At 31.0% G+C, this 25,896-nt stretch overlaps 2 protein-coding genes across 5 annotated transcripts in view; both read right to left on the minus strand.

Annotated features, from left to right (window-relative positions):
* LOC145325080 (TBC1 domain family member 17-like) overlaps positions 1-6,896 on the minus strand; it is a 42,710-nt gene extending 35,814 nt beyond the window's left edge. Inside the window, exon 1 of the mRNA XM_080167915.1 lies at positions 6,862-6,896. The gene's annotated coding sequence lies outside the window, so the exon portion shown is untranslated. The remainder of the gene's footprint in view (positions 1-6,861) is intronic.
* The window catches only part of LOC145325081 (histone-lysine N-methyltransferase SETD7-like), a 51,878-nt gene continuing 31,593 nt past the window's right edge, over positions 5,612-25,896 (minus strand). For 2 of the 4 annotated variants that reach the window (XM_080167916.1, XM_080167917.1), the window contains 8 exons: positions 22,587-22,661; positions 21,267-21,349; positions 20,612-20,696; positions 20,289-20,341; positions 12,215-12,286; positions 11,762-11,819; positions 9,568-9,631; positions 5,612-6,528 (listed from right to left, as the gene is read on the minus strand). In XM_080167916.1, coding sequence (XP_080024042.1) covers positions 6,518-6,528; positions 9,568-9,631; positions 11,762-11,819; positions 12,215-12,286; positions 20,289-20,341; positions 20,612-20,696; positions 21,267-21,349; positions 22,587-22,661 — 501 coding nt within the window. In that variant the 3' untranslated portion in view covers positions 5,612-6,517. Of the gene's footprint in view, positions 6,529-9,105; positions 9,142-9,567; positions 9,632-11,761; positions 11,820-12,214; positions 12,287-20,288; positions 20,342-20,611; positions 20,697-21,266; positions 21,350-22,586; positions 22,662-25,896 lie in introns of all 4 variants that reach the window. The other 2 variants (XM_080167918.1, XM_080167919.1) reach the window with 2 other exon arrangements.

The following is a 25,896-nucleotide window of genomic DNA, read 5'->3' on the forward strand; positions in this document are numbered from 1 at the left end:
TATATTATTTACTTTGTATAATGGTCTGTCAGTCATGCTACAAAACTGTGTCAAGGTTTCGTGATTTTAGATTTCTCTATCTAATTTAATTTCAGGCTGGCCACAAACATACTATTTTCACTATTTCCACTATTTTTGCATACTATGCAAACTATTCCAAAAAAATATGCTATTTCCACTATTGTCCAAAATTGCATACTATTTCCACTATTTCTTTGGATTTCAGATAAATCTTAAATTTTTAGGTAACTAAAACAAACTGATTTTTTTGATCATGAAAAGAAAGCCAAGTAGCAGGTTTCATCGCATTTTCACAGTATCTTTTCTCCTATTTCTAGTCCCTGCGGGGGGCTCTAACCCTCTGCGGGGCAATCATTAACACTTACCTAACCTAAATGCCTATCTATGCTACTGTGAAAATGCGGCAAACTCGCTACTTTGTTTTAAATTTTTTTTTAGAAATGTTTCCAGAAGAAAGTAGTCTTTCAGTTCAAATTGTTGTACCTTTATTGAAAGTTATTGGTATTTCTACATTCAATGTAAAGATTTCTCCTTTTAAATTTTAATATCATTGAGGAGTACTTTTATTATTAAATGATCCTACAGGTTACTGAGGTTTATGATTAACTCCTAACAAACTAGTATAAATATAATGTGTTTCTCTATGTCATTAGAAAGATCCTCTCATTTTGTAAAATATTTATTATTTGAACTTTTATTATTATTATTTATTATACCATTTAGGAGGGGATATTTACCCCCCCCAAAAAAAAATCTCTAATAAAAAAATTTTTTGCGCGCTTCGCGCGCATTTTTAATACTATATATTTAACAAAATTTAAATTACCCCCCCCAAGCAAATTTTACCCCTGGGGTAAAAATTTTGGGGGGGTAAAAAAAATTTACCCCCTTAAAAACGAATTACCCCCACTTAAAAAATTTTTAACCCCCCCAAAATAAAAAGCTTGGACGCCCCTGTCAGAAACTTTACCTTTATTTATTATTATTTATTATTATATTTGAACTTTCAATTTTTTTATATAATATTTCTTTTCAAAATCACGATATGAATTATGACACTGTGCACAACAAAATTATTTTACTAGTCCAAAATTTTTAATAGTCAATAAACAACTTATTTTTTTACTAATTCTTAGCTCCTTTTTTTAAATTTTTTTTTTCAGAATAGAATGTTGGTGTTTGTTACTATGTTTTTCAATCTAATAAGACAAGAAAGTAATGGTTTCCTGATAGCTAACCAACATTTTAAGGCCCTATAGTGTTTTAAATGCTTGCTATTTCGTACTATTTTGTTTAAAATGCATACTATTTCATACTATTTTTTAAAAATTTACATACTATTGCATACTATTTTTTAAAATTTTACATACTATTGCATACTATTTACTTTTTTTTGCATACTATTTTATGCTATTTTGAAAAAAAGTCTGTGGCCACCCTGTAATTTTTCTACTTAATTTTTACGTTTTTCCAATGATTACTTTGTGCTGTGCTACTAATGCCATTCTTATTTCCTTAATACTACGAACTAATTTAATACAAACAGTGGCGTTGTACAGTGTTCTTCCAAGAAGTTGCGCGCCCGACAATGTAGAGCATCTACTAGAACTTATTCTTTCTGTCTGATCAATTGACTATTTCCATCAACATAAATTTCTTTCTTTAATCTCGCCCCCTCTTCCATTATATTTTCATTTTTCTTTCTTACTTGTACAAAATGTATCCTTAAATCTTTTCCCTATCTTCATTTTAATCTTTCTCTTATACCCCCTCTGTCCCCTACCCCCTCATTTTTTTAATAATTAACTTCATGGATGTAGAATATTCGTGGATAGTGGGACAGGGTAAAAATGTCATCAATTTAGGTTAATAACATGGTCATCATTTTCTGGTATGTTCGATCATCCAGTATAAGATGGGGGGGGGGGGGTCGATATTTTAGCCAGCTACAAGTTTCTTTTAGAGACTAGAGTACATAATAATATTAATCTGTAATATCCAAGTAATAATAAATCCATTCAACTATTCTATAATTATATATCTCCCTCGTACACTCCATCAAAAGTTAAGAAAAGTAAAAATATTTTAGAAAAACAATTTTTTAGTGATATGCCGGAAACAGAAAATGTTTTATTAAGAATCTTCTCTTTAATTATTTAAAACGTTTAGTAAGATCATCAAGGCGCCCTTATTCTTTTCCATGATTGATGCAAATGTTATTTGCAAGATAGGCTCGGCGTCTGATTCGATTTTTTTTTGGAAATTTCCATAACGATAAGGCATAATGATAAATCATTTGCAGTCACACTACTTTGTGACTTCTTTTTGACAGAGAAGCAATTATGTATTGGGTCTTTGAAATCAACTCATAGCGTCGGAAATATTAACACAGCCGAGTCCCTACAAAAGAACAGGAAACAATTTGTTAGCAAACCAATAGGGTCTCCACCACTTGGGCCAAGCAGTTATCCTGGATTATTAATCTCTTTTGTACTTTTCGAACATTATACGCCAATTTCGACCAACCCCTATTTTTTACATTATCTTTGAGAGTAAATGAATATTTTATAACTCGTATATTTCTAAGTGTAAATTTTTTATAATGCTGAGAGGCTTCTCTATAATTAGAGTATTTCAGTATGTTTGTAAAAAAAATTCATTATAAAGTTTGTTCAAATTTTCTTGAAAAGCTATCCACATATTCTGTAAATTAGTTTCCTTGATGGTTTAATAACTAGAGTGTAATAATCATATTTTTAAGGGTTGGCATTCTTACAAAAATCCGCCAAAAAATAAAGCGGATTAATCCGTGGATTGCTGATTTTAGAATTTTAAAAAAAATTCTAGCCCCTACAGTGCCCATTTTCTAACCCTTACTTAACTTAACCTAACCTAAAATAAGCATGAAAAGCTACTATGAAAATAAAAGGGGTAGTTTCACGAAATGCATTTGAACTTAATTTAGTGAACCGCATATTTTTTGCTAGTTAATGGGTTAAACTACATTTATATGGCATATATTTGAAAGAAACTCAATTTTCTACCATGTAGTTTTTAAAATATCAAGACTTAAAAATCGTCTTTTTGTGATATATCAATGCAATTTAAAAAGACGATTTTCAAGTCATGATATTTTAAAAACTACGTGGTAGAAAATTGAAATTCTTTCAAATATATGCCATATAAATGTAGTTTAACCAATTAACCTGGTAAAAATATGCGGTTCACAAAATTAAGTTCAAATGCATTTCGTGAAACTACCCCTTTAAAAAAACTTAGGATGCCACCCACCATTTTACTAAGAAACAATAAAATACTGATATGGATTTTGTCTGCCACATTTTAAGTGCTACAAAAGTCATAAAAATTGATTTATTTGTGATTCGCTACTTATAGATGTTTTAAACATTACATATACATAAATGTGTATATTCTTCTATTGTCATAGAAATCATCTTAAAAAAATCTTATGTACATTACAGACTAATCGACTACGCTTATGAGTTATTGAGCAGATGCACATCAGGGGAATCTTCACAAAAATGAACTACATTTCTCTGATAACAGCTGATAGAAACACATTTCTTTAATTAAAATTTACTGTTACTATATCAGCGGAATCATCACACAAAACGTTCCCTACTATACTTTCCTGGGACCTATGAGAATTTACATTGGAAAGGAGAATCATATTAGTTCAGCGGTGAGTGGGGTCCTTCAGTACAAACAGACAGCATTCTATTACTTTTATATAAGGATTACAGACAAAGGGGGTTGTTTTTTCCAAAGTAAATAATTAAGAACAGTTTGACTTGAAAAGCGCATTTAATTGGAAGCTTGCACCCAACTTTACGGAAAATGCGCGAAAAAAATGACCCTTTTTATTGAAGTAAATAAATGAAAAGAATAGCTTTGCTGCTCTAAAAGAATTATGAAAAAGAATTGAGTTAGTTTTGAAGGTAATCAGAAAACTTGAATTAGATTTATTTTTACATTTCTCTTATTTTAGAGTAAAAGTAAAAAGCATGTGTTTCGAAAAGAAAAAATAGAAATTATGACATACATATAAACACAGCTCGAAAAATTGGACAAGGTAACACATGACAGGGTACGGCAGCCGCAACTAAGCCTAAAATTCAATCCCGTTTGGATGCTTTGAAAGTTTGTTTTGTTAAATGGGTCAGGTTTGGACTTTAGATAATTCTTAGAAGTGTAAAAGGCGGCTGCCGAGTTCTGAAAGTGAACATTAAGAAATATAGAATGGCTATTTTATTTAATAATATAAATAGTTTTAATTTTTTGTTTCCAAACCCCCTGCCAGTCTAATGCCTGTGGTACCCTAACCCTTCTACCCAACACTTAATATAACCAAACCAACCTTATATAAAGTAGAAAATAAACAAACGAAAAAATACTCAAAATTTGAGGTCATTTGAGGGAAATTGGCCAAAAAATATCTCTCTTTCTTTTTAGAATCCTATAGAAATATTATGAATGAATGACAGGTTTGTAAAGGTAGAAAATCAATTGTTATTGTTCTACATCAAACGTATTAGGAACAGCTTTAACTTCCTTTTGAAAAGTTTAAATTGAATTTGCCTTCAGTTTTGTTAAACACTATTTGGATCCATTGCAGTTCATGGTAAAATGTTCCTGGGATCAAACTTGATGAAGTTTAAGGGCTGTCAAACTGCAGAACCTATGTATAATATCAGTACAAAATTTTAATCTACATTAGAAGGCCTGCAGATAATCTGGAATATCTATTATTCAATAACGCAGTTATCTTGCAGCGCACATAAATGCGCAAAAAAAATATTTCATGCGTGTTTTCTCCAGTCGTGCTTTCCCTGTGCATCATTTGATCTTGGTTATTACAGATTTTTTGCAGGCTTTCTCATGCGGCTCATAACGAGCACATAATAAGTTTGTATGTTTAGCCGTTTGGCAGCTAGTAGTTCATAAAGTTTATAGATATTTGTTTCCTCGGAACATTTTACCGTGAACTGTACTGGATCCCACTATTTTAACTGGATTCTTAAAAGTAAAATTGTTTTGTAAGACGTCTTTCAGCGAAACTTGTAAGATTAAGAATTCCAATTTCAGCGCATGTGATATCATGGCAAATATTTGGAGCGTCGTTTTTGTATTTTCGATACTGCAAAAATCTTGGATTGAAAAAATATTTATTGGCCTAGAACAAAAATGGTAACTAAAATAATTTTAAATAGTACAAAATCCCAATTCTACAAAGTTATCCGAACAAGCTGAACTTTCAACCATTTTAGAGATCTTTTACTAAAAATAGATTAGTTACCTTACTACTTAGATAGATAGCAGCAAGGAAGAAAAAGATAAGGATTATTTTTGAGTTTATTTATTTAAAAATAGTATTTTTTTATTGTTATCAAACTAACTTTAAAGGGCATAATTCTATTTTAACGTGCTTTGTTTTTAATTTAAGAATAGGGGCTTTCAAGGAGGTGGGTGGTGTTTGTGTGTTAGGGGTGTGTAATACTGTATCCACCATTATGACAAATAACACTGTGCACGTCACTGGTTAAGAATATGGAAATAATTAAGAAAACAATGTCTAAAAATATTTTATTACCTTATTGATGATGAAATACAATATTAATTAAACTAATGATAAAATAAAATTAAACTAACAGCTATTATTAATAATAAATAACATTTCAAGGTACAACTATTTTCTAAATCTCAAATAATACTTAATTAACCTCTAAAAATGTAAAGCTAGTTGCTTAAAAACTTATAATTTGTAGTTATTTCTATACTGTTTAAATTTGCATTGTAAGGCTCTAAAAAAAGGTTTAAAAAGATAATTTTTCTTTAAGTACGTATTAAACAATATAAAATGGTGATGTAATAACAAAAAATATATAATATATTTACAATCTAAACAAAAAAAACAAGGATTTGAAAGTCCATAACTAGCAAAGAACAAAACATAAAAAAATATAATCAGGGACAAATTTGTCCATTGATGGCGCAGCAGAAAAAGAATATTCAACTTTCATAAAATCAAATATGTACCATATATGTTTTGAAATAAAAAAATGCTTTATCTTGACTTCCAGTGTTGCTTTAAAACCGTTTATCCAGTGTATTAGAACCGGTTCTCAGCCATACTGAAAAATCATGTATAGCAATGTATTCAGATAATTTTAACGAATATTAAAATAAATAAATCAATAAACTAATAGTCCGGACCTTCTGCCCCTCGGGGCTAACAAAACTGGTTTTTATTTTAATATTCATCGAAAGCTGTCTATAATACGACGGATAAGTAACTATTAACTTGCTTTGAAAGAAACTCTTTAAAACAGCTGAAAATAGACAAATAGCAGAATCTAAGCTTTATGAAACCACTATTGCATAGCACAAATAATTTCTCGAATGATCAAATAATGAGTTTAAATACACAGGGTGAATCAAGTGGGCAGGAGGTGAAATATCTTCTTCAAAACTTCTTTTATCTGTTTCCTGAATAGGAAAAAAGCATTGAAAAATAAGTATAAGAAAATTCAAACACGAGAAAGCTAAAGAAAATGTTGTAATCATAGCAAGATGAAAGATAGATGATATATTATATATGTACACATACAAGCATATTTTTCACATACAAATTTATTTGCTTTCACTAAGAGTGCCTTTTGAGCACTTATAATCCAGACAACCCTCTATCCCCCCCACCCCCATCCTATTATGACCTATTTTAAAGTTAGTATGTTTTTTAACCTATTTTTAAAAAAATTACACTATTCTAAGACATGAAGATATATTACGAATCTAGCAATCATTTTCAATTCATTTTGTCTCTTGTAGAAGTGAATCAAGCAATATTAGCTTGGTCGTTTTATGACCTGCATTAAAGTAATAGACAAACCATAAGAGAGAACGGGGGATATCCAAGCTCAACAGGCACTTTTGGTGAAAGCGTCAAAATCCTTTAAAACTGCCAAAAGGAAGATAAATTAATTTTACCCCAAATATCTCATCATGCTTGATTGTCATTATAATTATTGTAAGAGAATTGATGTTTACAAATTTTAAGTCCCCGCCTTGCACACCAAAAGATTTTTCCCATACATGTTATATTAATTTTAAAGTTGTGATGTATAATTTAGTCAGTCAAAATTAGTTTCAGTTAAGATCAAACAATAAAGAAGCTAGATAACATAAATAAAAAATGTGTTTTGCAACTTTCCTGCAGATTTTATAACAGATATATTTGAAGGATCAGAATGTATTAAAAGGTGCAATAAACAGCTGCACATAGGTGTAAAAACTTTGACCTGGTGACATCAAGGACGCAGGGAGCAGTATTTGTGACATAGCTTTGCACTTAAATACTCTAATGTATTAAAAGTTAATCAACCTAATAAAATAATAGTTTTTCTACATTTAAAGTCGGAACATCAGTAGATCTTATTGTTAATTAAGGCCTGTTAAAATTATTTTATTAATTTAATAATGGGGGAATCTACATTATTGTTTTTTTTTAAATATGAGAACATGTATCATTTAGCAGAAAACAGAGCCTAAAATAAAATCCTGAAAGTTGTAAATTTACTAAAAGGAATTAGACAGGTGAGAATTTTAAATGCTGCTGTGTAAAAAAAAGTGCGAAAAAGTTGGTAGAGAGCAAATTTTACTCATTTGTATAATCTGTCAATTTTCTGTATTTTCATTAGGGATAACTACCAGTTTTGTAAGCCCGGGCTTTTGCCCCTTGTGGCTAACAAAACTAGTATTAATCTTTCTATTTTTTCATTTTAATACTTGCGGGTGCTTGTAATATAAAATGGTCAAGGATACTTTTAAATGTGTGCACTCAATATATATTAGTAAAGTTCGTTTTGTGTAGAGCCAAAAATATAAAGAAACAAGGAAAAAAAGACAAAAAAAAGTAATACATTTATTTTTAGTAGCAAAGTTACTTTACAAGTCTTAAGTTTATTTTGTTTGGTCGGTCAATAAAAAGCTTTGCATGTAAATTTTAACACAGATTATATGATGGTACATGACTCATCACAAACAAAACATTCAAAACCAGGGCGGGGCAGCCGCGCATACGTCCGTTTTAGTGCTTTAAAATTAACCTATCCGACGCTAGATTTAAATATTAGAAACAAATTAAGAAAAGTCATGTAACGCCGATTTCACAGCGGGATAAAGGATGCCGACGTGCTTTTGCTAGGCCCCCTGTTTAAGTGTTACGGTAGCCTCTAAATGAAATTGGCAATTAGTTAAAAGTTTAAAGCGATAGGTGACTTATTTAAATTTTAAAATGTATTAAAAAGTAAGCATAGACGATGTAAAGCAAATAAAGACATTCTATAATATTTCATTTTAAAACAAAAAATTGTATTCGCTGCTACTGGATATAGTTTGATATCAAAATATTTACATTTAACATAGTATATTTCAAATCTTAAGCGCTTGACAGAGCAAAGAAGTAATAAACAGGGAAGAACATATGCATAGATTAAAGTATGAGATAACAGTGAGTATGATTATGAAATAACAAATTGTAACAAAATCATTAACATAAATTGGCGTTTTCCTTTAAAGTGCCTAGTCGAGCACACAAACCGTCTGCTTTTTTCATAAAAAAAATCAAAAATAAGAGAGGGATAGTTTTTTAGAGTTTTAGCTTAGGTTAGGTTACATAGGCTAAAGGGTATCCCCACAGGTTTAGGGCACTTCAGGGTTAGAGCTCTTGAGTCCTCATAGTGGTTAGAAAAAAAACTAAACCACCTTTAGAGAAGGCATCCTTATAAGGAATAGTAGCTTTGTAAAATTGTGAGCAAGCTTCTAGTCACATGCGCCTATTAAGAAACTGTTCTTAATGTTGACCAAAAGCATAGTATAATCAAACGCATGTTTAAAAACAGTTTGACCTAATAAGCGCATTTGACTGGAATCTTACTCAGAACTTTACGGAATTTTGCGAAAGCTTCCCCTTTATGAAAGTTTTACAAAATGTTTTTCATAATCATTTCACTGCAATTTAAATATAAAGTATATATTAATTGCAAGTAGCGCAGCTATTGTTACCTTTACCTACTTCCAAACGGCTAAACTACGGTTCGACTAAAATAAATAGAAAATTAAAATTGGAATACATTCAGGGATAGAAGGATAAGTAAATTGACAAAAAAATTTAATCTTATAAAAGTTTATTAATAAAAAGTTAGATTTTTAACAACTTTATAAAATGCTATGTTTATCTAGATTTGCTAATGTATTTTTTTGATTAGATTCTTAATATATTAGACCTTTTAAATGAGCTAAAAAAATAATTAAAAACATGTTATTGCTCCATAAAAACAGTAAATGTCAGTAAAAATTATAATAACAAAACAAAATAACACTATACCGTTTTGTAACCGTTCAATTGATCACTTTAAAGCTAACTTGTTTTTAAAAGACTTTGCTCAAATCAAAAGATACAATTTGGAGGGGGCTAAAATGTGTCTTTTTACTTATCCCCTTATCCCTGATATTAAGTGTTGATACCTGTAGCTGAAAATGCATCTGTAAGAAGTAAGGTTAGCTTCCAGTCAGGCAAACGACGGACCAACTGCACACAACAATATTAATTTAGCATTAAGTGTGTAGAAGTATCCCTGGTGTAGAAGCAACGCTGATAAATTAGCAGGGATGTGTACATAGGTTAATAAATTTGGCAGCAATTACAATTAGATTTTATCCTCAATGCAAAATAAAGCAGGAAGTTGTGTCAATTAAACATCTATATTTATATTTATCTATATTTTCTAAATTAAAAAAATTTAAGGACAGATTTTTTGGGTTATTTCTCCCAGGAGGTTGGTGGTACTCTCCCCTAACCTTTCCTGCGCCTTTAGAAGGCTTTACTGTAAAGAAGAAACATATCGTTCAAGCAGTTATTAAGATATTATGGTACAGGCACAGAGACATATAGACAAAAGACATCTTGTTACTTTATTCAAGCTGTTCCAAAAATAAATAAGATTATTAAGCTATGGTATTGACAAGGCCAATAGACGAATACTTTTTAAAAGCAAAGATTTTTTTAAAAAGCGAAGCTCTTCTATAATAAGGGTCGGTCCGTACGTCCGTAACGGATACCTTTTCCGTTAATTTAGGCATGTTAGAATTGTCCAATCGATTTCAAATTTTGCATGGTGATTCCTTTAGTAGTTAGGTACAATTTAGAAAGCGTAGCAACTCAATAATCATCACCAAAATGTCCGTACGTACATTTTATACATGTTATTTTTTTTATTTATTTAACAACAAATTTTTATGTGATCTAATCATCGGATTAATCTGATTTTTGGTGTATTGATTCCTGGGACAACAAAGTATAATGCAATAAGCGAAGCAACTCTATAATCAAGTCCTAAAAATGTAAGTATGTTCATAAAAACTATCCTGTATCAAGCAGTTTTTCAACAAATTTACTTACAATTTTGCTTTGATTTTAAATTTATATTATGATAATTAAGTTCTAACACTATACAAGTGTTAATGTCCGTTTGTCCTACCGTTTCAGTGCTTCGCTTTTATGGATGTTGTCATCCTTGTTATGTCTAACAATTAATTCTTTAGAATAATTGGATCTATTATAGACTTAGTGTAGATTAATATAATTATAATTTTATTAATAGTTATACTTTTAATATTTCTTACTTGTTTTTTTTTCCAGAATTTAACAAATAAAATAATTAAATAAAAAGTTAGATATCCCATTCATGATTTCTCTTTCTGTCTAAAAAGTTTGTTTGAACAATAACAACATGTTTTTAATGGCTTAGATTCCCTTAATACTGATGTTTCAATAGCTGTAAAACTATTTACCAAATGATAAGTGTTTTCTCTCAAAGTGCCTAGCGACCACAACTTTTTCCTGCCCAGCCTGCAGGGGCTCTATCCCAATAGAATCAATCCTGTGTTTCCCTAACTCTACAAGGGTAATCTATAAACCTTATCTATGGTAAAACATTAATACTAAAACTACCCTTTCCATTTTATCTTAATTGATTTCAAAATAAGGGAGCTGGGACTGAGTTAGCTAGGTTTATTAAGAAAAGCTGTCAAATATTTTTAATATTAAATACAATTTTGCTCATTTATTTGTTAGGATTTTATCGTCCTTGTTATAACTCTGTTTGTTTTTAGTTGTCTGAATTTAAATTTCATTAGTAAATTTGTCTTAAAGAAATAGATTCTAAAAGAAAAGTTAGCTGTTGCCAGAACATAAAAAAAAGTCTTACGTAAACTTCAAATTTTAGTTTTAGTTTTAAAATTCGAGTAGGGTTAAGTTACCGCAGGCATAGATCCCGCAGGGTTAGGGCATCATTTAGGGGCTTGACATAAAAAATCTGGGTATAGTCCTTTCCACGACATCCCTCCATAAGGAGCGATTAGTCGTATTTTTAAAATGGCTTTTTATAGGTTATTTTAGGTTAGGTTAGGTTATATTGTGTTAGGTGATTGCCCCACAGGGTTAGGTAATTGGCACCGCAGGGTTAGAGCCACCCGCAGGGGCTAGAAATAGGAGAAAAGCTACTGTGAAAAATACGAAGAATCGCTCCTTATGGAGGGATGTCGTGGAAAGGACTATACCCAAAAATCTTTCGATCTTATATGGGGACTTTGAGGGGAAACGTTAAAATTCATCTGCAAAAAATCTACCAATTGTTTATTGTTTATCCATTGACTTTACCTTTTGATGTTTTGCCCAGGAAACTTTGTACCAATCAGGTGAACAACTCAGGCTATACCTGAAAATAGAATGATCTAATTGTCCTACTGATTTGAAACTTTGCATTCATAATTGAAAGGGATTACTTAAATAGCGCTAGTTAATTGCCAAAAGATTAGGGTCGACCTTGACTAAAGATAAATTACGGATGAATAATTTTAATTTTTATCTTTTTAACAAAGAGAAAAGCTATGACTCTAGCAAAATATCTATTTACTAGCAGCTTCGCTTCTAGGGACACTTGAGGAACTCTCATCTTTAAATTTAGTCCTTAAAAGAAAAATTAAAAAATTGGGGGAGAGAGTATTTTCCAATGGGCGATATTATATCAATATGAAAAGACTAGACATCAAGACAGCCTACAGAATAACACAACCTTCTTGAAGAGTAGCTTATTTTCTAAAAAAAACTTACTGATAATTTACAAAAATTTCTTCCCCTTCTTCAATTTCTTTTACTGAGATCAAACATTTGATTATTCCAAATCTAAAATTTTTATGAAAAAAAAACAATCAATTGAATATATAACTTAATGCTAAAGTATTTACTTAAAATTCTATTTGCGCTTTGATTTCCTATATGTATTTGTATCACAGTTACCATTAGATTAAGACCCACGCTTTCATTTTCGTTTGCTCAAAATCTTTGGATAATTTTAGTCAATTTTATTGGATGGTACAAAAACTAGTAGTGTCTAAAGATTTTAACTAATAATCTTAATCTCAAGTAAGTGCAGTTTTGTTATCATTGGGGATGTATATTAATCTATTGTCAATATTCTTATCCCTTATTATATTTTCTGTTAATCTATGTTGTCAAATACTTTGTAAAAGTCAAAGTGTTCTTAATTTATTTATTAGATTTGACGAATTTATTAAATTTATTCTTTACTACAAAATAACTTTAAAGCAAAAAGTACGCTATTTGAGTTAAACTTTAAAATTAATATTTTTTTTAAGCGAAGCTAATCTACAATTAAATTTGTCTACCGTTCGTTTGTAATCAGGAATAAGGTATAACCAACAAGGAAATAAATTCGAAAATCCATTTGGGGGGCAAAATAACGCAACCTTTATTAATTTGCCGTTTTCAGCTGTCGTTGGGGGGCAAATTTTGTATTTCACCATAGACAAAATTATCAGAATTGCGGCATTTTATATTTGTCGCGCTTTGTTTGTAAACAAAGATATACCAATGGAAGCAGACAACAAAATGGCAGCTAAAAAAACAAAAAGTGTTTTTTTCAAATAATATCATATACTCACAACAAATTAATAAGTAAATGCTTGAGTGGCGTGCGAAGCACTTTGTCTAGGGGGGGGCATTTTGAACATTTTGTAAAATTTTGCCCCCCCCTAAATCAAAGTGCCCCGGGGGGGGCACTTTGCTTTAGGGGGGGGCATTTTGATTATATATATACTAATTTTAAATAAGGGCGTTTTAAGGGGTGGGATTATGGGCCTTCTAGTCCTTATCCCTTTTTCCCCATCCCTTCCCCCATCCCTATTTCCCATTTATATCCCCCATCTCTTACCCCCCATCTCTTCTCCTCCATCCCTTCTCCCCACTCTGCAATGACCGAAGGGAAGGGAGCTAGAAAGCATCTTCGAAAAAAAAAATACAGAAGATTATTTAACCTTACCCCCCCCCCCCCACCACAAAACATTTTTTATAGGTGGAAGGAGATGTTATAAAATCTCAGCAGGAAAGATGAATAATCCCGTTAAAAAAAATTTGGGGGGGGGGGAGATAAAAACACTCATTTTGGAAATAATTTACCAAAATTTAACCTAATATGTAAAACTGATTTTAAATATTTCTTTATTGTATGACAACAAGGATGACAACATCTTTAAGCAGCAAAGCACAAAAAATCATTAATAAGAATACAGACAAGTAGATTTAAAGAGCATCTGTTGAAAAAAATATATTTTAGGTAGAAAAAGTCACCAATCCTTTTTCCTGTATGTTGTGTGATGACAGTCAAAGTAAATTACATACTGGATGCTCGAAACAGCGAGAAATTTTTTTTTTTTTTTAATCTTATAATCCACAAAAAAATTTATCGTACCATAAAAACCAAAGATATAAAGAACTATGTAAAAAATAAAAAAAATACTTGTTCTTTCATCTACAGATATAAAAATCTCTTAGAAACATGGAAAACTTTGTGGTATAGTCTCTTTTGTGGCAACGCCTCTTAAGGGGCATTTCGTCATATTTTCATAGTAGCTTTTAATAGGTTATTCTAGGTTAAGTTAGGTCAGGTGATTTCCCCGCAGGGTTAGCCAATTGGCCCCGCAGGAGCAATAAATAGGGGAAAGCTACTGTGAAAATACGACGAAATGAACCTTAAGAGGCAATGTCACCAAAGGGACTATACCCAAAATTTAAAAGATACAAAAATAGGCAAAAACGTCCTGAAAAGCAGTCCAACATCCATGAATTTTTAATAGTTAATAATACTCCATAATGATGGGAATGTTAACATTAAGTTTTAGCCTTCTATCTTTAATTGCAGTTCAAAAAATCACATTTCCCCCTTATCATTATGTACTGACAGCCATAGTGAATTAAAGAGAAGCCAAAACGTTTTATCAACATATCCTACCCTCTTTAAATGGCACTTTAAAACTCTGTAAATTTTTCATTAAGTGGTGTTTCCAAGGATTTATAAGGGCGGTGCGTGAAGCACACCTAAAAATATTTACTCCCCCTTTGAACTAAAATCAATTAAAGACAACAAGAGTGGCGTATTTTATCAAGTTAGGAATATAGAGTGTAGTTAGTTTTAAGGGTTTTTAATGAAAATTGCCATAAAAAAACATGTCTTTTTGTAAGGGTATGTACACAAACAAATGATAAACTTATCCTGAAAATAATATGACATCATATATAGTTATTCATTTAGACAGACATACAGTGTTGAGAAAAGGGCTTAGATAAATATCAACGCTGTTTGTTTTTTATATAAAATAACTTTTTGATTAAATTTTTGTTGTTCACAAATGTTTTTATAGAAATAAAAACATAATATACAATGTGATAAAAAGCAGAAACCATTTGGAAGTGCGCGAAGCACAAATTTTTTTCTTCAAATATGCAGGGAGGGAGGGGTTTTTGGGCTATTTATTACACTAGTCCCCAATACTTCATATAAAATTTTCTTATTCGTTGGCTCAACAACTTTGGGGACTTTAATGGAATTTTGATTGGTTGGTTAATTAAGTCGAGTTTCCATACATTTCATCCACTAATTGTAATCTATATAATGGGTAATTTTGTGTATCATCATTGGGGATGTACAAAATTTCTTTGGTAAAAAGTTCATATTATACAAAATAAAATACTTCCTATTACCTTAATGTTCAGTGTAAAAAGATTATAACCTAATTTCTACACTAATTAAAAAATTTGGCAAGGTTAGATGAATAGTAACTGTCTGTTTGGCGCGAAGCGCCAAATTTTTTTTTGTTGAGTATTTCTTGATCTTTTTTTTTGGAAACTGGGATAGTTTTGCTTTTTGTAGGGTAGGGGGCAAAAAGGGGCATTTTTGTTGAACAGGGGGGGGCAAAATGGGGCATTTTTCAACATTTAGGGGGGGGGGCAGGGGGGGCGGTGGCTAGGGGGGGGCAGGGGGGGGGCGTTTTGGTCGCTAGGGGGGGGCGATTGCCCCAAATGCCCCCTTCGGTTCGCACGCCACTGAATGCTTCACAAAAAACATTTAGTGCATTTCTACATAAAAACACATTTTAAAATTTATTTAGTGAAAAAACCGAAGGTTATTAAAGTACATATAAATGTACTGTGTATAATTAATATAGAGGCTCGGCAGCCTTGTATTCGTCAAAAATTTAATTAATCTTATGTGAAAAAATTCCGAAAAGATTGATTGTATGTTTAGATAAACAGCTAAGTTTTGAAGTCTTATTAAACTATTTCACTACGGCATACACACGGCGGACGAGCGGCTGCCGAGCCCTGATTATTATTATTATTTGGAAAGGGGAGAAATGATACATCTGATTGTCAGCTGTTTTTCAGTACATAGATTTATTGCGTGTAAGATATTTATAGAAAATAAAGTGAAAATCATTATTTTTAACATGTTAAACATAAAATTTTCAGTTTATAAATGCAAAAAAGCAAATCTTTTATATAATTAAGATAGGTCCCATTCTTTCCGTCCGTAACGAATATATAGCTCTTTTCAGTAAATTATACATTTTAGAAAGCTTTGCAGTGAGATACCTATAACGAATAAGGAAGCGTGGCAACTCTATGTTCGTTACCAGAAAGTGTACGTTCATTTAAAACTTGCTGATTTTTGTACTTTATGTTAAACTAGCAGCTTCGTCTTTAGCCTCTAGGGGCTTCGCCCCAAGGTGCGTTCGACGTTCCCTCAACCAGGTTTGTTCCCTGAAGAATAGAACCAAATCGGTTCAGCGGTTACTAAGACAGACAAACATCGATCTACTTTGTATTATAGACAAGTTACCTCACCCCTAGAATCTAGGGGAGGGGGAAAAGGGTCAGGAAAATATTCCTTAAAACCACCAACTGAAATTTATAAAGCTAACCTAGAAATTATAACTAATTCATACTACCAGTTTCCAAGATCTTAAGCTTCAGACAAAAAACTTTATTAATGTATACTTTTTTTGGAAGATTTCTAGGACAACAAGGTCCAATAATGTAAGCATAGCATCTCTATAATTAAATTTTAAAATTAAATGTCCTTTCACAGTATCCTGTATTTATGCAATTTTATGGATGTTTTCATCCTTGGTTAGTAATAATTTTTGTCAATTAAGAAATTCAATAAGCAGGCGTCTTCCCTCAAAGTACCTAGTTAAGTACAAAAAAAATAAACTGCACTGGTTTATCTCACTGAACATTTAAAAGAGTGGAGGAAAAGTTCATTTCAGGTTAATATTCACTATGATACGGACAGACATACGGACGGACTGAACTTATTTTTAGAAACCATTACCTTTAAAAATTACAAATAAAATGTATAATTTCATTAAAACAAGGAGGACAACATCCATAAAAGCGAAGCTCTAAAACAGTAGATAAACAAACATTAACATTTGTAGAGTGTCAGAATTTAAATGTATAAAATTCGAAACAAAATTTTAAGTAAATTTGTTGAAAAACTGTGCTAAAACAGGAAATGTTTAAGGACATACCTACATTTTTAAGACTTCATTGGAGATGCCAAGCTTATAACAGTGTACTTAAATGTGTTTTAAAAGTTTAAGGTCAACATGTTTAAAATGGACGTACACTTTCTTAATTCTACCTAACTACTACAGGAATCACCATGCCATGCAAAGTTTGAAATCGATAGGACAATTTTAACATGCCTAAATTAACGAAAAGAGCTAACCCTTACGCACTAACGGACTGACTGACGGTCGGACCGACCCTAATTATAGAAAAGCTTCGCTTTAAAAATAAGTATTTTAAATTCTCCATTAGGGGAAATGAATGAACATGATAAATAAGTGAATGGTACATTTGAAATACGTCTTAATTTTGATAACAATTCTCTTTATTTTTAGACAGTTAACTCTTGGTAAACTGGTGTGTACTCAACAGAAAAGAAGCAAATAAAACCATTGAAGAAAACCATGGCACCTATCTCAAAAGAATGTTTTTGAGAAATATCCTATTCCTCATTTTTTGATTTTGAAAAAAAATTGTTAATATTTAAAATGATAGTAAAAGTAGTAGTTCCATTAATGAATTTTTATGGGCATTTTGGTACTTATTGTTAATTCATTTTTTATGCAACTATTTTTCATAACTTTAAAAAAAGAAATTACTTTTTGGATTTTTATCGAGGAGCTAAAATTATTGTATGAGTCATTTATGTATAGGTTCTAAGTTTTGGATTGCCGTATAATAAAGTAACAGGATGTTCATTTGTATGTCTGTTTGTGTGTACCAATGGATCTCGCTAACTGCTGAACCGATTGGGCTCTCCTTAACAGGGTAGCTTCTCATAGGTCCTGGGAAGGTTTATAACTATTTTGGGGGAGGGTATCACCACCCTCCCAAGAGAAATCACCTCTAGAAAAAAATTACCCTCCACTGAAAATAATTTTAAATATCAAAAAAATTCTTTTTTAACTAAATTAAAGATTTCTTTTTTTTAAAATCTAAAATAATAAATTTGGTTATCTGATTCGACTCTCTTAAAGTGCCCCTAGAGTCCTCTAGGGACGTAGCCGCTAGTTTTGAAAAAAATTAAAATAACTACACAGACAGCTTTTATTATGATAATTTGTTATGTTATTAAGTAGAGTTTTTGTATAATTAGGTTCAGTCTGTCTGTCCGTAACTGATTGATTTATGCATGTTAGAATTGTCCTTTCAATTTCAAACTTAGCATGGTGATACCAATAGTAGTTAGGTACTATTTAAAAAACGTAGCAACTCCATAACTAGAATGCCCGTACGTACATTTCATTTAAAACATATTTAATAAAGATTTTTTATGTGATATAATTATTCTATTCATCTGATTTTTGAAATACTGATTCCCATTACAACAAGACACAATATTAAAAGCAAATCATCACTATAATCAAGTCTTAAAAATGTAAGTATATCCTTGAACAGTTTCCACTATTTAAGCAGTTTAGCAACAAATTTACTTAACTATGCATAAGTGCTAATGTTAGTTTGTCCTACTGTTTCAGAGCTTAGTTACCCCCCCCCCCCCCCAAAATTGTTTTTTTTTTTTTGGGGGGGGGGGGTAATTACCCCCTTGGACGTCTATGCATCTCTATAATCAAGTCCTAAAAACGTTGGTATGTTCTAAAATATTATCCTGTATTTAATCAGTTTTACAACAAAGTTAAATAAAATTTTGATTCAACATTTAAAATTTATGTTCTGATTTTTCAGTTCTGACACACTACAAGTATAAAGTATACAAGTTTGTCCTACCATTTCAGAGCTTCGCTTTTATGGATGTTGTTATCCTTGTTTATTTATTGCACTGTTCTTTGTTAATATTCTTTTGCAATCATTGATTGTAGTGTTTAAATGTAAAAAGAATAACCGTTTTTTATTTGTTATATATGTTTAAGATTTGGATTTATTGTTGAATAAATATGAAAAACTTATTTCCGTTTACTTTATTAATCAAGCTAACCTAAAAATCTTACTTTGACTGTCTAAATCTAAAAAAATGCATTGCTTAATAGAACACTATTTATACTATTTAATTATTTAAAATCTTCAATACATTAACTATCGCAGCGTGTTTTAGACAGCTTTCCAATGCTAATAAAAAGAAAAATTATATAAATAATTAAAATTAGGGGCGAAGGATTGGGCTAACTAAGCTGGTATTGGTTTTATGTTTTTTTGTTTCATTATTCATTAAAGCTTTCTGTAATATGATACAATACATGATTTTTTAGTATGGCTCAGAACCTGTTTTAATCCAGCAGATATTAATAAGCTACAAAGCCAAATGTTTGTTTACAAGTTTGATTTTCTGGGTCATGGAAAGAAAACGAAGTTGCGGGTTTCATTGTATTTTTAAGTAGCTTTTGAGAGGTTAATTTAGGTTAGGTTAGATTAAGTAAATATTAATGATAGCCCCGCAGTGTTAGAAAATATGCCCCTAAGGGCTAGAGTCTCCTGCAAAGGCTAAAAATAGGAGAAAAGCTACTGTGATAACACAATGAAACCCGCAAATTCGATTTCTTTCCATGATCCCATTTTCTTATATATGTAGTTTATTATTTCTCCGCTAGGTGATGTCTTTATGTTTGTTAAAACTTAGTTTTATCGTGATATATTGGTTTTTCCTAATTTAAAGGAATGTGATTTAATCACAGATAAAAATAAAAAGTAAATAACAACAAAATTGCTTATTTTTTTTTATGTAAATACACTGAGTATGACTAAGCTTCAGACTAAAAAAAGTTGGTTGCTAACATAATATTGTTACAACATGAATTTCACCACTAGGCTTTTAGTAAGTTAGGGTGCAAGCTATTTCACCATAGTTTGAGTGTTTTTATGCTAAAAGTTGTATCTTTAAAAAAACAGGTTTATAGCAACTATGGTGAAATAGACTTAAATAATTAATTCCCTTGTTGGTTATACCTTATTCCTGGTTTATAATTGGAGAAATGTATTTTTTTTTTGGTTGCTAATTAAGATAGACTACTGATTTTTTTGTGAAGATATTCTTTATCAAAGAGCATCCAGAATACACCTTAGCTAGTCCGCCAGTCTGTCGATCTTGTTAAAATGGTATCAATGTATATTTATATTCGAAGGTTTCATGATTATCTATTATGTATCTTTCTAATTCACTTTATCTTTGTTATCAATTTGATTTATTTTGAACTTGGCTAATTATAGATGTTGTCATCATTGTTTAATCAACGGTCATCCAAATACGTATAGTTAGCAAAGTCACCTTAATTCATCAAATAAACAAAGTTTATACATTTACCTCGGGTGATAAAATGTTTCAAATTCTGTGTTGGGGGTAAAACTGTGACAAATCTATAAAAAAAATCATACATTTTTATTGTTCTTTTCAAAGAGAATAAATTCAGGAAATGTTAAACTTAAAAGGTTTTTTAAAAATGAAAGATTTTATGTTAAACTACATTATTGTTGCGCAGCCACTTCAAAACATATTTAAGTATGTCCTCATGTCCGTTAATAGGATTAGAATAGATTTTTATCTTCATAGCTTACAATTAAATGAGTCATCAAGCAAAATGCTGCCCTCCAATAAAAAAACTAAACCTACTCTATAAATCATATTACCTTATGTCCAAGAGAGGCATTGTATTCTTTAATTGAGGTCATATCTGAGGGTATATCCAAATCCAAATCTTCGTCCAAAGCAATTCTAAAATTGTATTTGATTAATCCACCTGTCAAAAGTGCGCTTTAAAGGAAAATCTTTCCCTCTATTTTGCCGCCAGCGAAATAATTGATGTATTAATTGTTAATATGCATAACAGCCTGCATTCATGAGCTTGTATGTCCGTGTTAAAGAAAAGTTGTTGACAAAATAATTTTTTTCTGTTGTAAAACATCTAAAACAACTTTCATGTTTTTTAAAGATACAGTTAATGGAAAGGTCAGAGATCTTAAGGAGTAAGACAATATGCGATCAATTTATTTACGCCCCAAATGATAATAATTAAAATTACCCTTTCTCTAGAATATTTTTAATTGAGGTAAATTTGAACAATTTTAGTTCGAACCTACCAGAAGATTTAAGCCAACAAATAAGAGAACGTGAGTATAAAACTTTGGGTATTTCAATAATTTACAATCCTATTTACTCTTCCTCCCTATGAATAGCAATAATTTTCTTCCAATAAAAAATACAAATATAACGTTTGAACAGACATACATACTTCTGTTTTAGAATAGCTGCGTTACTTTTAACCAAAACCTAAAATTAAATTACCTGTAATTATCATCTGCTAAATCATTTGAATCTTCAATGCAGGGAACTCGAACCCCATTGTAAAAACTGATCACTGTACCGCACTTAAAGTAAAAGACTTAAAAATCAAATAACACTAATGCTACTTGTACTACTAGCGGCTTCATCCCTAGAACTCTCTAGGGACACTTGAGGAAGGGGGAGTTTTATCCCAAATCCAATTTTTTTAAATTTAGATTTTTAAAAAAGTAAAAAAATTAGAGACCTAGTCGCGGCTGACCCACGGCTGCCGAGCCCTGATAATTCCTTCCATTGGACATGTTATTGTGCATTGCTTATCAAGGCTAGAATAATATCATTAGTTATAACAAGGATGATTGTAGTTACATTGAGTGCAGATTCTATAAGCTAATATAAATTCTATAGTTAAAACTATACATTGGGATACGTTTGAAAGCAGTAAAATTAAAAGTGGTAAATTTTTTTTTCAAAAGTACTTAATTTTATATATTTTAATCAACCTTAACAATCTAATACTAATTACTTTCTTTATGAATACAGACTGGCATTAAATGTAGACTGGATATGCTACTTTTAAGATGTATTTATTGCAAGCGATTAAATGCTTGAATTGTCATACACCATTCATATACTTGCATGGGAATAATAACATATAGTTTGATACATTTGCGTGCATGAGATGGGTGTAGAATAGTGTTGGCACTCTCCTGGTGTTTTGGGATGCCTATCATCCCCCGAAGGTTTTCACCCGTATCCCTGAACGACAAACCCCAAACTGTCCAGATTTGAGCAAGACGATTCTAGTTACGTCATATACGTTTCGGGAAAGAAAAAGGGAAGGGGGAAGAAAATCTCTTCAAAAGAGATGGGGGAAAAGGGAAGAGATTTTCTTCCCCTCTTCCCTTTTTATATGACGTCACAGGAATCGTCTTGCTCAAATCTGGACAGTTTGGGGTTTGTCTCCCTGAACACCTGGTATTTTCCATCAAAGTGCCTTGTTGAGCAAAACAAATTGAAAATAAGGGGTTCGTAGTTTTTCGTTTGTTTATTATTTACTTTGACTCGGGTAAGGAGAAGCTATATTGGGTACTGGCTAAAGGTACCGCAGGAACTATATCCCTTCCCCTTGTTTTCAATTTTTAAATAATGAAGAAGTTGGGTGGTGGGGGGGGGGGGAGGGTGCCCTACAAGGACTTTAAGGGAAAGCAAAACAAAATAATAAATAAGAGGTTGTATCTAAATTTAAAATGACGTCTGCCAGTCGGACTTACGGACAAACTCAGTTGTGAAAGAAGTGGTGATTCTTCAGATAAAACTTACATCAATATTAACTTTAGCAAAGAGACCCTCGCCCGCCTTGGGAATTGTACTTGCTCGCACTTCAACAAATTCAGCCTAAAAACAAAAAATAATTACACCGATAAAAAACTTTTAACATTTTTAATGTAAAACTTTGAAATAAGATGATGCCTGTCTGTTTGTTTTTATGTGTGCTTGTCTGGGTAGCGTCTCATAGATAGGGAAGGTTTATAAATTTTCCTGTATTTCCACAAAGTTTTAAATTTATTTAAATTTAGTATGTAACAATTTTGCCTACGAAAAAAGCAAACAATTCTTAGTAATAGAGTATCTGTTAATAAAAACAGTCAGATGTCAAAATAAGGAAAAATCTGAAAATATTTTAATTTGTCGCAATCTACAAATATACACGTGTTCTTCGCTATTTTTATATTTTTGTAAAATTGTTTCAAGCTAATAAAACAAAACATTAAAAGGTCTATAGCAAAGAAAATAAAAAATATTTGTCTTTTTTCGCCACGGAAAATAGGCATGCGTAGTTTATTTTAATTTTAAGTCTTTGAATAATTTTAGTCTTTTTTGTTATAAATTACTATTTCAGAGAATATATTTTGTCGATAATACGCCAGTCATGACCTCCTTAATTATTAATATAGTCAAAGAAGTTGTATCAACTTTTTTGCTTTTTATTTAAGATAGCTAGCCGGTCCTTTCAGTAAGTATTAGATGTAAAATTTTTCATAGAATTCAGATATGCAATCGGTTTTTTTGTAGACCTCTTATTTTTTAAGTAATTTAAGTTTTTAAAAAAAATAATTAAGTCGGTTTTAAGGTACTAAAACGCAACAAAATAAAAGAAGAAAATAGCCAGTATAAACAAAAATAGTAAGATCTTTAATTTGACACCTTACTTTTAAAATTCTTTTGAGTAATTGTTGAAAAAATCTATTTTTTAACCTCGGTTTAATCAAAACATTAAACCTAAATATTTTCTCATACAGACATAAAAAATATGGGTTCATATATACCATTAGAATGAGAAAAATAATATGAATCCATTGTAAGCAAAATTGAAAAAGTTTAAAAAAATTGTAATAAAAAATAGAAAAAATAAAAAAGTTATTTTAAGAATTGTAACTACTAAACTAGCCAATCACAAATCGCAAAAATTGACAAATCGGGAAGCTTAATCTATAAAATTAACCTATAGAATTGCCAGAAAAAAAGGAGAACGTTCATACAATATATACAACTAGCGGCTTCGCCCCTAGCCTCTAGGGGCTTTGCCCCAAGAGGTTTGATCAACCTAATTTTTGGTATTTTAGATTTAAAAAGAAAAAGTAAAAAAAAATTATTTTTTTAGGGGGGGTTATTTTTTTATTTTTTGGGGGGGTTGGGGGTGTCCCATCCCCCAAGAAAATAGCTTAAAACCATCACAGGACCAGTAGGTATATTCCCTAAAGAGTAAAGCCCAATCGGTTCAGTGGTTACTGAGATCTTAAGCTTCAGACGGACAGACAGACGGACAGACGGACAGACAGACGGACAGACATCGTTCTACTTTGTATTATAGATAGATACTACAATAAATATAGTGATATTAAAGAACATGTAAAGAATGAAAAATTATGAACAAATATGCATCAGTCTGTTTATAAACTTCAAAACAATGCAGTTAAAAATACATTATTGTTTCTTGTGTTTAAAAAATATCTGCTACATTGCATTGTCTTTTGTTTAGGTTTGGTTCAGGTTTGGTTCAAGCTAACCCTTTAAAGCCGAAAATTATGATTCTTAAAATAAACTTATTTTTTTTATTATAGTTTTATAAAACTTTTTCAATTTTGCTTAGAATAGATTCGTAATATTTTTCTGATTCTAAAGGTATATATGAACCCATGTTTTTTATGTCTGTTTGAGAAAATATTTAGGTCTAAAGTTTTTATTAAACCGAGGTTAAAAAAATAGATTTTTTCAATAATTACTCAACAGAATTTTAAAAGTAAGGTGTCAAATTAAAGATCTTACTATTTTTGTTCATACTGGCCATTTTCTTCCTTTATTTTGTTGCGTTTGAGTACCTTAAAACCGACTTAATTATTTTTTTTTAAAAACTTAAATTACTTAAAAAATAAGAGGTCTACAAAAAAACCGATTGCATATCTGAATTCTATGAAAAATTTTACATCTACTACTTACTGAAAGGACCGGCTAGCTATCTTAAATAAAAAGCAAAAAAGTTGATACAACTTCTTTGCAAAGTTAAACATGATTTAAAAAAAAACATTATTTACTCTAAAAGAATAAAGATTGTCGATATAAACTACTGAATTAACTTCACCTAAAAAAATATTTTTTTTTGGTTTCCCTCAAAGTGCCTGTCAAGCATTGAAAACCTTCTTCCCATGACAATACACTTTTATGGCAATTACCATGATGTTTAATCAAAGACTTGATATCCCCTGTCCCAGAGTTTACAGTAAATAAACACATGAAATTGAGCGAGGGGAGTATTGTCCCCACAACAATATTCTATTCAATTCGAATCACCACAGAATAAATTTACTATTTTTTTTGTTAATTTGAAATGTCCGAATCAATTAGGAGGAAACGTTGAATTCTCAGCTGCTATTGAAGATAGACGGAATGCATATAATTTACTTGATCCGTAGGTCTATAAGTCATAATACAAAAGATTATTACGAATTTTATGCAAAAAGGGTTCACGATTTAAAAAAAAAATATGACACGGAATATCTGCTCTTTAACTCATTTGACCGTTTCGCCATCCACAATTTTTAAAAGCGAAGCTTTTCTATAATTAGGGTCGGTCCGTCCGTCCGTCCGTCCGTCCGTAACGGATAGCTTTTATTCGTTAATTTAGGCATGTTAGAATTGTCCTATCGAACTTTGCATGATGATTCCTCTAGTAGTTAGGTACGATTTAGAAAGCGTAGCAACTCTATAAGCATTACCAAAACGTCCGTACTTCCATTTAAAACATATTGATTTTTCTACGTTTTTAACAACAAATTTTTATGTGATCTAAATATCCGTTTGATCTGATTTTTGGTATATTGATTCCTGGGACAGCAAAGAACAACATTATAAGCAAAGCAACTCTATAATCAAGTCCTAAGAATGTAAGTATGTCCATAAACATTATCCTATATCAAGCAGTTTTTCAACAAATTTACTTACAATTTTGCTTCGACTATTATACTTTTATATTCTGATTATTCAGTTCAGACACTATACAAGTGTTAATGTCCGTTTGTCTTACCGTTTCAGTGCTTCGCTTTTAAGGATGTTGTCATCCTTGTTTTATGTG

Source organism: Acartia tonsa, chromosome 7, assembly GCF_053477335.1.
Source record: "Acartia tonsa isolate MP-2025a chromosome 7, ASM5347733v1, whole genome shotgun sequence".
NCBI lineage: Eukaryota > Metazoa > Arthropoda > Copepoda > Calanoida > Acartiidae > Acartia > Acartia tonsa.